This window comes from Metopolophium dirhodum, chromosome 1, assembly GCF_019925205.1.
Source record: "Metopolophium dirhodum isolate CAU chromosome 1, ASM1992520v1, whole genome shotgun sequence".
Lineage (NCBI taxonomy): Eukaryota > Metazoa > Arthropoda > Insecta > Hemiptera > Aphididae > Metopolophium > Metopolophium dirhodum.
Genome location: NC_083560.1, coordinates 131,536,921 through 131,549,362, shown reverse-complemented (window position 1 = coordinate 131,549,362; position 12,442 = coordinate 131,536,921). Strand labels below are relative to the sequence as shown.

Here is a 12,442-nt window from a genome sequence, read left to right as displayed (position 1 = left end):
TTTCTTAGAACAGTTTCTTTTAATGCCTCAGAATCATATTGGGTTTCGCGTCTCAACTCTTGATTAAATGCGTCGTGCATTGGACGATTGGGCGTTGTCATTCCTAATTGTATTTATCCTATGTTGGTAAGCATCAAGCACATCTCTTCAATTAAAATTAATGCTTCGTTGTACATTTCTTCGTTAATTTGCAAATTTTTATTTGATGTTCTAAGACGCTTCTGATGTAATATATCGTCGGCCATGTGATCTTTATATTTTTTCCATAAATCAATTGGAGTTGATGGGAAGCATGTAGAAAAAATTGGGGAAAACAATGTTCGTATTTGTTTAGCATTTGACGAGCATGTTCGAGAGTGTGGTCCCAATGAGTGTCATTCTCTAGCAATCCCAAACGTTGACAGGCTTCTCTGTATGTACCAAACAATACACCATCAACAGTTTGCAGATATTGGAATGATGTTGGGCCACGATCAAACCAAATAATTTCGGATTTTAGCTCGGATTTCTACCATTGTTGTAATTCTTTAGACAAGTTTGATAGCTCCAATAGGACATCACACATCAATGCTAAATCCAACACAAATTCAATACTTTCTAAACGTTTACATAATCCTAAATACTTGGACCTTGACTTTGTATCTCTAGAATCATCTTTTGAAGCTGTGCTTAAATGTTGATATAAAGCCGGATAAGTTTTCCAAATAACTTGGACTGCTCGGAAACTACTGGCAACCCAGCGAACAGTTAATACTCGACCTATTTTTAAAAACAAAACATCTAATTCTGCACATTCCTTTTTCAATTCATTTTGATTCTTGGGAGATCTGTTGTACAATGCATATAAGCTATCTAAAAATGCTTTAAAATGATTTATTGATGTGATATCATTGACAGAATCATTAACAGCTAATTCTAGCCTATGATTTAGACAATGCCAGGTGAATATAAGAGGGTAAATATCTTTCAAACGTTTTGCAACACCATTTTTTTTCCCAAGCAATACACTAGCACCATCACTAACAAAGGAAATCCAATTTTCTTTTAGAAAATTGTCATTAAATCCACATTCATGAAGACATTTCAATAATTGATTTACAATGTTTTCTGCATTCTGAGTAAAAAGTTCAATGAGATCCAAAAATATAAATATAGGTTCTTCATTAGAAATAGATGTTTTTATGTAAACAATCATACTAGTTGCCGAACTTAAAGTAGTAGATTCATCAATTAACACAGCTAACTTCGACCCGCTTTCTATTATGTTTTTCACTATTCGTTCTCTCATTTTAGAGGCAATATGGCTTACAATACTAGTACTTGAATATCTCGAATGAAGTGTAGATCCTAAATGTACGCCATTAACCTTTTGAAGCTCAATAAGCTTTTGATGATCATCATAAGGCCTATTGTATTTAGCGATAAAGTATGCAGTTCGAAATACATGTTCAGTAGATTTCTCATTTTTAAAACATTCAGCTTCCATGTTTTTAACTAATCTCTGTGATTCTTTATCTTTTTTTATTGTTAATGCATATTCATGAGCTTGAGATTCGACATGTCTTTTAATTTTATTTCTTAAATTTGATAATTTATTTTTTTTATTTGGGTGGATGCTACAGTCAACATTACAAGTACTCCATTCTTTTGATATTTCGACTCCTTATTTCTTGAACGTTTTCAAAGTTCCAACTTCTTTACAATAAATACAACCAATTTTGTACATTGAACAGAACAGCCATGGATATTTTCCTTTCTTTTCCATCCACTGATCAAATGACCAAACTGATGGCCACTGTTCTTTTGTCTAAAAATGAAATAGTTTTTTTCTTATTAGAACTTTTTATTCGTAATAGAAAAAATGATCGGTAAGCAATAAGGATTGAATTTAAAATACATCAATAATGCAGTTCTCATGCTACAACAGTTTTGTTAAAATGCGTAAACTCATGAAAATACTTGTGTGTGTTTAAATAAAATATTTGTGCAAATAAGCAATATTATATAAGGCAATAGCAATTGCTAATAATACGCAATATTAAAAAAAAAATTTTAATTTAGAGCATTAATAACATTGTAGTATAATAAATAGGTAATACCAATTAGGTATGTAATATACTAATATGTAATGTGCATAATAAGTAAAAATAACTTAATTACCATAAAAACTGCTTCACATTACAAGTCCTATAACCTATTTATTTGAATACTTGGAGGTATAAAAAAAACAAATTAACAACATTATTTATTAAAATTAGTTTACATAAAAACCATTAAATGTTAACAGTTAGGAATGCCTTAATTGTTATTCATAAATTTTTATATTTTTTTTCTAAATCAAAACTATTTATCTTAAATTATAGAGGTGGGTACCTTAAATATAGTGATACTATAAATTATTATTTAAATTAAATTATATAAGTTTAAAATGTGATTAGCTTTACCTGGATTAATGTATCATCAGGAGCAGAATTTTTTAGATTTTGATTTAAGTCAGTTGATCCAATAGAAGACATTTTCTAAAATAATTAAACAAGTATATTGTAGATTGAAAATATAAAATATAAAACACAACATTTATTGAGTTTGTTATGATATGAAAAACCAATTAAAATAGACCCAGTGTGAAATATTTATTTGTACCACAAAATACAGATTTCAATATATTTTTCAATAACTGTAGTGTGAAATAAAATATCATAAAATAAAATATCAATAGTATCTCATTTGAAAAAAAAACAATATTTTAATTTAGTATATTATGCTTGTTTTCAATCTCTTAAAGAAATATCCAAAGTACATTTTTATTTTTCATAGTAAAAATATTAACTTCCTGATAAATACATCATTATTATGTTCACTACAATATGAGTAATATGACTAACCATTTGTGTTTTGCCTATTTGAATTTAATTTATCACAACAATTAGTTGTATACTTGTATTTAATTAATTCAAATATACCCCCATATTCAATTATGCCACGTCTTATACTATATTATATACCATAAAAAAAGAATTACATACCAATTTTAATTTTTTTGTCGGGGGAGAGAACTCATTTTCAGCAATAGGAGCCGGTTCATCTGGATTACAATTTGAATCAAGTTGAGTTTTTCCCTATATTAAGAAAAAAGTTAATAAATATACTAATTACTTACTAATTTTGTAAATTAAATATGTATCTGACATTAAAATATTATATTAGTATTACTGTACATATGTATTCTATATTTTATTGACTTACCTTTGTAATTCGAATAATAAATTTGTCCATTGTATTTGTTTTAAATGAGTTAGTGAAACGAAATAAATAATAATAAATTAATAACTAATTACGAGTAATAAGTAGTAAATACCTAATAACCAATTAACAAATTAACAATTTAAGAATAAAAACCTTTTCTTCAAAGCGAGTTCGGTATAATTTTTACCGATATATTTGTATTTGTTAATATTACGGTTAATATACGGTATAAATATTAACAAAATTGAAAATATACAAAGTATAAACTACAAAGGTTATTAATGTTTTATTATTGTGGTAAACTGTTTACTGTACAGTGACACAGTGTATCAGTGTACACGAAATAATATTTATTGACAAAATTATTTTCGGTAATGCATGTGACCGTGCATCTCGGCGTCGGCGATCGTTATCGATAAGCTTATAATTTTAGATGTATAATATATATTATACATGGTGTTTCAAAATGATTCATCCGATTTACATTACATCCTAACCTGAATCGGATGAATCATTTTGAAACACTCTGTATATAATAAATATAGATCCATGCAATGAAGTTAAAAATAGATGTGTAAAATGTAAAAATAATAACCGTTTCTGAACGTGATAACAAGGAAATATGTTTGGTATTATTGGTTATTCGTTAATACTGTTTATATTATAGCTAAATAGTATACCCGTATACCTGCGTATCACAAATTATATTACAAGTATACGCATCAACCAAAAACTGGAGAAGTCGTTATACGCTGTATACCCGCGTATACGCCCCACTACACCACTGATCTCAATACTACTTAATACGCTATATTTTATTTAGCTTTTAAATACAATATTGTATTAAATTAATATTTTTTTTTAACATCTTAAACATCTAATTAGGTAATAAAAAAACATAATTATAATAATAACTATAACAATGTACCTTATTTAATTTTAACATAACTCAGTCTTATCTTTCTGGCAGACTTTAATTGAAGTTATTATTCACAATAGTTATTTAGTCTATTGTAGGTACATGACATTTTATCAAGTTACAACTTTAAGCTTCTCTTACATCCAATGAATGAGAAAGTGTGTACTTAATACATTTATCAATACCTTCAAATTTAAGATACTTCAAGACTACTTGAATTTGTTCCAAATTTACTTCAAACACATCATCTTTTAGCAATTAAAAGTTTGTTTGGTTGTGTCCAATGACTTGAGTCTTGTTGCTGTTATAATTTTGTCCTTGATATTTTTTATCACAGCAAGATAAACATAAATTGACATCCACGCTTACCAAAATTAACATTGACTAAAATAAATATTCCAATTTTAAAGTTATCTTTACTTGGCGGTTGATATTCTGGAATAGTGTTTTCTACAATTTCGTGATCTGACTCGGTCATTGGTTAGAATTAGAATTTAAAATATGCTTGCAAATTATTGGCAATTCTACCACCACCGTTATAATTATCCATAGAATTTGTCCTCGACAGAATTTGTCCTGTCTTAATTATGAATATTGAATATGAATCGGTATAATTAATGAAAAAATATTTAAAAAAAAAAGTGTTTATTATTCTAATGTCCAGTGGTTCTCAATCTTTTTTGTACCGCGACCCAAATTTCCCCCGAAAAATCGTTCACGTGGTTTAACTTATCAAAAAGTAGTTATAAAAAACAAAATTTGTTTATTACTTGTATTGGGTATTTATTAGTTTATAGGTCTATAATCAATATATTTTTACAAAAAAATGTACTTTTAATAATGATGCGTCTTAATACCCGTCGTAATAAATAAATATACGACGAATTATTATTAATTACCCACGTAATTTTTGGTGCTATATTACTATAATAATATAAGTATATTTAATAACATAATAATATATTAAATAAGTATATTTAATATTAATTTAACATAAATTTCTTGAAATCTATATAATTCAAAAAATATTTCACGACCCACAGTTTGAGAAACGCTATTCTAATGCTTTATGGTATACAACATTCTAAGTTTTTTTTTTCTTGCAGTATATAAATAGTTTTGTTGGTATTCCGACACAGGAACAGGCGACATACCTATAACTGGCCATGCGAAAACATGAATTTTCAAGATTGATGCCACAAATACTTAGCGACTGTCCTTGACATTTATTTATCGACATTGCAAATGCTAGCCTCACTGAAAATTGCAACCGTTTAAAGTCGAAAGGCATGTCGTTCGGAATCAAAGGAATCCGCAGATTCCCAAACTTCCCTTTCAAAATTGTGGCTTTGATGACGTTGTTCATTAATTTCTTCACCGCAAGTCAGGTGCCATTACAAAGACGTGGCTGGATTATATTCCGTGACATAATGATTACCGACCCGATTTTTAATTGTAGATTATGAATTAATAGCGTTTTCGATTTGACGATAAAAGTGTGACTGAAATTGAACTGGCTCTACACTAGTGCACGGTGCACTATGCACTCGTTCGTTTAAATCGAATATTAAATCACATGATTACATGTTAAATCATGAATGAATAAATAACATGTCATAATAAATTTTAACCATGATAAATAATATTTTACCGCCAAATTGTTCGAAACAAAAGTAGGTACATTGACACACACAATCCATTATTTCTCATTAATAAATTAATAATAATAATTGTACGCAATAGCCAATAATATTGTCGTTTGTCTTTAATTCCCCATTGTCGTACCTCGTACCTAGAAGTTTATAAATGTAAAATGTCTGATTCCGATGTTGAAACATTTGACGTGAGTATACCTACTTTTAAAATTGGTTTTTAATTTAATTATCAATACTATTTTTATTTATACTGTAGATTTGTAATAAATGTTTCGATGTGTATTCAAACACTACAATTCATACATGCCTCCAAGAGAAATATATAAATATTCAAAGGTAATATCGAATTTTAATCTTAATAATATTAATTACTTAAAATATGTTCCTTCTAATGTGTGCTTGCTTTTATATATAATACTTAATAGGTCAGAAGAAATCATAGATAGTGATAAACTGCTTATGAATAAAACAAAAAATGAAAAGTTGCTTACACAAAATTTAGTTTCATTGTCAGGTTAATTAAATATTTATAATTTATATATGTTTCTTCTGTGGTTATTAGAATAATAGAATTTCAACTTTGAAGACAAAACCATAATAAGCTATATACGAATAATAATATTTAAGTAAACTTTCAAAAGTAAAAAGTCCAATCTTCATCGTTATTATATAATATGTATATATTTATATATGTGTATATTATATATAGGTATAGACGTATGAATTATAGTATTATACAATGTACATATTTTTGTATGCAATATTTAGGTACATGATCGCTAAATCCAACAGGCCAGGCCGACACTGATGACTGTGTATTTTTATTTTGTGTAATTAATCCAACTAAATTGAGCAATCGCACAGTTCTAAATTTATTTATTATTCAGTACATTAATTTCTCATAGTCTAAAACAAATTTTACTGTGTAACCTTGTTTAATAGACACATTACATTTTACATTTGTAAAAGAGTGTTGAAGTATGCGGGCATCATGCATTTTGCCGGGCGTTCCAGTAAAAACATCAACAATTTTTTTCTTTGCATTGCAAATAGCTTGCAAAGTTAAAGAGCAGTCATGATGTCGGTTAACATATGTGGATCGAATGTTGTGCTTTGGTTTTCTAATGCTTATATACGAACCATCTATAGCACCGAGTACATCAGGTATGCTGTATACCTGCAATTTAACATTTAAAAAAAAAGTTTCACAATAATTTCTAAGCATTCTAAGCAATCGCCTCGGCGAGAATGTGGAGATAGCATAAAATCATTAGAATGAAAATATTGTTGTCGTACTTGTTCATTTTGTCATGTTTAGACTGACGACTGCTCGCTCGCCGAGGCTCTATTTCCACTCCAAGATGCCTGGCCGTCCGGCAACTCCTGTCGCCCACATGTATGGGTGGGTGACGTGAGTGGATGCGCAGAACGTCGGGCCGCGGCGTTTTCTCTCGGCGAATAGACTACACTGTAGTCATTACAGAGTATACAGCGGTGAGGAAAAACGATCGCCGTATGTGTGCTTATTATTTATGTAGTAGGTGACACAATAATTATATTATATATTATATTATTACATTTCGCCGCTGAGTCACGTATTTTTAATAAGGAACGTGCGCTATACCTAAATAATAATTGGGCTCACGACCGTATTGTATGCTAAATAAATAAATATGTAAGTACTCACATGTGCCTATATATTTTCAGTGAACCTTATATAACATAACCTTAAATAACCTAATAACATGTCTAGCAATCGAAAAACTAAAAGTCTTAGTGCTTTAACGCCTAGATCTTTTAGGCGTAGAATAGCAAAATATATTATTGAAGATAACTTAGTATCGTTAAATTCTTCAGTTGTGGTAGTAACATATAATGATGTCCCGAATGATGTAGCTGTCAGTGATTTAAATAATTTTAATGTGAACAATAAAAAATCCTAGAAACTGCAGAATCTGCTGAATATAATTCATCAACATTGACTTAAAATAATTCAATTTTGAATGAACACAGTGATGACTTTACATATTTTAAACTGAATAACAGTGATGATAATAATTCTTCGCATGATTTTTGATCTTGACATGATTTTATGATATTACAATTATAACTAAATATACTTTTTTTTAAATGTATGCATTTGTTTGATACAATTTAATACTGTTGGAATTATAAACAAAACACCCTATATAATGTAGTGTATAAGTAATATATTCACACTGTAGTTCAGCAGAAGCTGACTATACATTTTTATAATACTACAGCATATATGTCTTGTGTAGTGTAGCCGGATACATAGTTAGTCGTTGATTTATATTACGCCTCGTAACACTATTGTACATCGTAACACTATTGTACATCGTATCATTATACTTATTATTATATTATATATATCCAATCTTATTATTATTTACCTTTAACTTCTGTATATCTGTGTACTTCAACAGATTATGGGCCCAGTAGTAAGGTCTTTATAATAAAGTCGTGAATAGTTCGTAAAATAATAATTGATTAACGAATTACGTGTTTTGTGTACAGATAGTTTACAGCAATAATAATTCGCGAAGTAAGTGCAGTGTAGTGTGCGTGCATTTTCTTAATGTGTAGATAGTGTACATTAACAATCAACAAACTCAAAGATGCATCAAATTGGAACATGTGGAAATTTCAAATTAAGGTAATTATGAATGCAGCTGAAATATTTGATGTAGTAACAGGAAAATCAAAGAAACCAATTTTAGCAAAATTCGGTATTGGAACTGAAGATGAAGCGAGAAAAAGGCATAGCGCTGATTTTTCAATATGGAATAGGGCAGATAATAAGGCTCAAAAATGTATCGTCACATCGTTAGATGAACAACCTCTACAATACATTATGAACTGTGACACAGCAAATGGTATGTGGAACAAACTACTTAGTGTGTACGAAAAGATGTCGGACACAAGCATAACAATAGTACAACAAAAGTTCTATCGTTATACAATGGATCCAAAAGAAAATATATCAGGTCATATTTCAAAATTAGAAAATCTAAGTAGACAACTAAAACCATTGGGAGAACCTATCTCAGTATCAATGTTAATTACAAACATTTTGATGACATTACCTGATAGCTATAGGCACTTCTACAGTGCATGGGACTCAATGAATAGTGCAAATAGAACGCTAGAACAGTTAACCACTCGATTGATGGTGGAAGAAACACGACAAGTGCAAGGACAGGAGGTCCATGACGATGGTGCTGAAAGCAAACAAAGGCAAGTATAATAAATAAAAGTCAAAAATACGTGAGCAAAAATGATAATACAAAACCAGGAAAATGCTATCACTGTAAAAAACTAGAACACTGGAAAAAGGACTGCAGGATATTCAAAAAGGAACAAGAAGAAAAGAAATCAAATTCCGGTTTGACGCTTATTGGTGTACAAAGAAAAATTGAAGAAATCGACGACGCAGACAAATGGTATGTGGACTCAGGTGCGAGCGACCACACGACTAAACAAAAAGAGGGGTTCGTCGATTATAAACATTTTGATGTGCATTCGCCTATACGTATTGGAGATGGTAAGCACATTATGGCAGTCGGGAAAGGTAACATAAATATTCATACTTATGTTGACAATAAGTGGATAAAAGGCTACTTAGAAAATGTTTTATATGTACCTAATCTAAAGGTAAATTTATTTTCTTGTGGGGCATGCCTTGATAAAGGAATTACAATGGTAACAGACAGTAAAGGTTGTACATTTAAAATTAATAATCGTGTAATTCAACACGACATAAATAATTAAAATAACATAATAACAAAATAATGCAGGCTTGTTTAATTTTTTGACTTGCAACATAGCAACATCTCAAATGTTTTATCTCCTAGACGGTTTCTCCGGTGTGTCAATACTTGGATTGCTTCACTAAAGAGTCGTTCGACTGGAGCTGAAGACGGAATAGTTAGAAAAGTAGAAGAGTAGTATTAAATACAGTTTTGGAGTACTAGAAAATAAATGGAAAAAATTGAAACTTAGAATCTAAATTGTAAACATGTTGCATCTAATACACATATACAATTATTATGATTAATTGGTTAACTTAATTTTAACTTTAATTAAATAACATCCAAAACTTGAAAAATATTAGGTACTTAAATTAATTTTTTTATTATTAAAAAACAAATTAAATTGTATTGTACCTTTACATGTTTGCACATATTAATAATAACGAGGTTTAACCTGTGAGCCATGCAATGAATGTAAATGGCATCAGGATAATGTTCTCTTAATAAAGTCTGTACTCCTTTTTTGGAACCTGACATAACATTTGCGCCATCATACGATTGGGCAATAATTGGAATATCATCAATCTTTAGTACTTTTAAGTATGATAAAATAGCAGATACAAGCGAATCAGCATTTTGACTTTCAGATACATTAATAAAACCTAAAAACCGTTCAAATACTTAAAATTTGTTTGCATATCTAATGCAAAGTGATATCTGCTCCTGTTTATGGCACCTAAAAAATTAAAAACGTATGTAAAAACTTGAAATGAGACTAAGTAACTAAACATTTACGGTAGGGAGACACTATTTCCAATCTGTTTTTCACATTTTTTTTTTTCCCAAAAGTTCTTTTTCTCAATACCATTTTTCCCAAAACTTCTTTTTCTCAATACCATTTTTCCCAAAACTTCTTTTTCACAATACTATTTTTCCCAAAAATTCCTTTTCACAATATTATTTTCCAAAAAGTCGTTTTTCACAATATTATTTAAAAAAAATTATATTTCCCCCAATACAAAATTCAATACAAAAAAAAATGATTTAAGTATTAAAATTTTAAATTATGACCAATGGCCGTGAGGTATGCAATAATATCATTGTTATTAACAAATTCGTCATATTTAGAAACAATATTATAAATTCGTTCCTCTGTTTTTAGTTGTACCTTACTACGACATTTCCTTATTTTTTGTCCTAGATTCAGTTGTCGTAACATGCACTCAGTGTCAGCTTGTTATTTTCCAAGTTCATTAAAAAATGTGTATACGCTAGGATGTTGTCGTCGTCCAACAACCACTTGGAACCGATTATGCCAGCCTTCTGACAAATTATTTGTTCTTGCCAATCGTTGGAGTACTGTATGGTACTGGTTCCACAGTTTTGGGAGGAATCTGGGTTCAGTTCCTTTTCTCCGACCTCTGGCTTGCCTCCCACGGATGTAATTTATCTACATTAAATATTTAAGTTATACTTAAAATTTAAAATTTGAATTTTATATTATGTATATTAAAAACTCGTCTGGTACTCAGTGGCGTCATTTCAGTTTTCAATAGAGGGGGGCAAAGGTTTAGACCGGCCCGAATGGGTAAAAAAAAAACCGCAAAAATATTAATAGTTTATTAAGATATCTTCTTTTTTTTATTTTTGAAAATCTATTAACAGCATTATCTATAAATCAATTTTACCTGATTCATTATAAGTATATAAGTATATATTATATAATATATATATATATCTTATATAAGTATATGATATATTTACAAATTAATATTATCTTAAATTATAATATATTTTTTTTTTATTGCTTGCTTACCGGCTCAAGTTTTGTCTGTTTATTAACATGCTAGAAATTATTTTCGATACTTTTTGAGCAGTTTGCGGTAATTTTATATTTTTAGTCGCACCCCTTAACCACCCATCTATTTTTTTTAGATCATATTTTTTCCAAATTAAAAGATTAATGTAAACATGCGTCACGAAAAAAATTAATTTTAATTTAGGTACTCAACTAAATTAACACAATACGCAGAATAGTTGAATCATACACGACTGTCGCAAGTTATGAAGTCCGTGATCAATGATAAATAATAAGAGCGTCAATCGGTTGTTGTTTTTAGAATTTGTAATCATTTTAGATTTTAGAAATTAAACTATACGAGATTATGATACTAACTGTTCATTTTCCTTCACAAAACACACTCACACAAACAAACATACATAAATACATATATACAATGTGTACGTCCCCGCATACGTCTAAATATATTCGAACTATCAATTAGTAAAAATGTATCATTGTGACAATAATTTCTTAGTACATACTATAATATTTTCTGAAAATATTATAAAATTCCCAGACAGCAAATGTTTGACTAAAAATATTATTATAACATTATTATAGGCACGTTTTTGCACTAATAAAATATAATAATGGTAAAACGGCAACAACTGGACACCGGCCCATAGGGCTGCTTTTAAAATCAGACAGGGGCAATTGCCCACCTTGCCCCCCCCCCCAAATGACGCCACTGCTGGTACTTGTTCTAATAAAACATCAAACGTTTCGACAACTTTTTCTGGCGGCACAAACGCTAAAGCACCGGTCATCTGAGCTGTGATCTTAATGTTGCGATTTTCTGGATCATTATAATGACTTTGTAAACCTTCTGCCTGTATACGACGATAAAGACTTTGACAAAGATGAAATAAACAAGTATGTATTTCAACTCCAATTATTTTAATCATCGCATTTATAGTTGATTGTTCAAAATCAGTCATCACAAATTGTGGTTTTACAATATTTATTCCAAATTTTTGTGCCTCTGAAAGTATAACTTCATATACTT

The 12,442-nt window shown here is 29.5% G+C and overlaps 1 protein-coding gene across 1 annotated transcript; it reads right to left on the bottom strand.

Annotated features, from left to right (window-relative positions):
* Positions 1–508: 508 nt before the first annotated feature.
* On the bottom strand, positions 509–3,276 carry LOC132953798 (E3 SUMO-protein ligase KIAA1586-like). The gene is made up of 5 exons (XM_061026136.1): positions 3,247–3,276; positions 3,027–3,119; positions 2,445–2,519; positions 1,725–1,807; positions 509–1,616 (listed from the first exon to the last, which is right to left on the bottom strand). The coding sequence occupies exons 1-5, from the start codon at positions 3,274–3,276 to the stop codon at positions 509–511; spliced, it is 1,389 nt and encodes a 462-aa protein (XP_060882119.1).
* Between the last annotated feature and the right edge of the window lie 9,166 nt (positions 3,277–12,442).

Coding starts and splice junctions, on each gene's coding strand:
- LOC132953798 (XM_061026136.1), bottom strand. CDS start 3,276: ATGGACAAATTTATTATTCGAATTACAAAG. Junction 3,120..3,246: donor TTATTATTCGAATTACAAAG/GTAAGTCAATAA, acceptor TTCTTAATATAG/GGAAAAACTCAACTTGATTC. Junction 1,617..1,724: donor CCATGGCTGTTCTGTTCAAT/GTACAAAATTGG, acceptor TGTTGACTGTAG/CATCCACCCAAATAAAAAAA.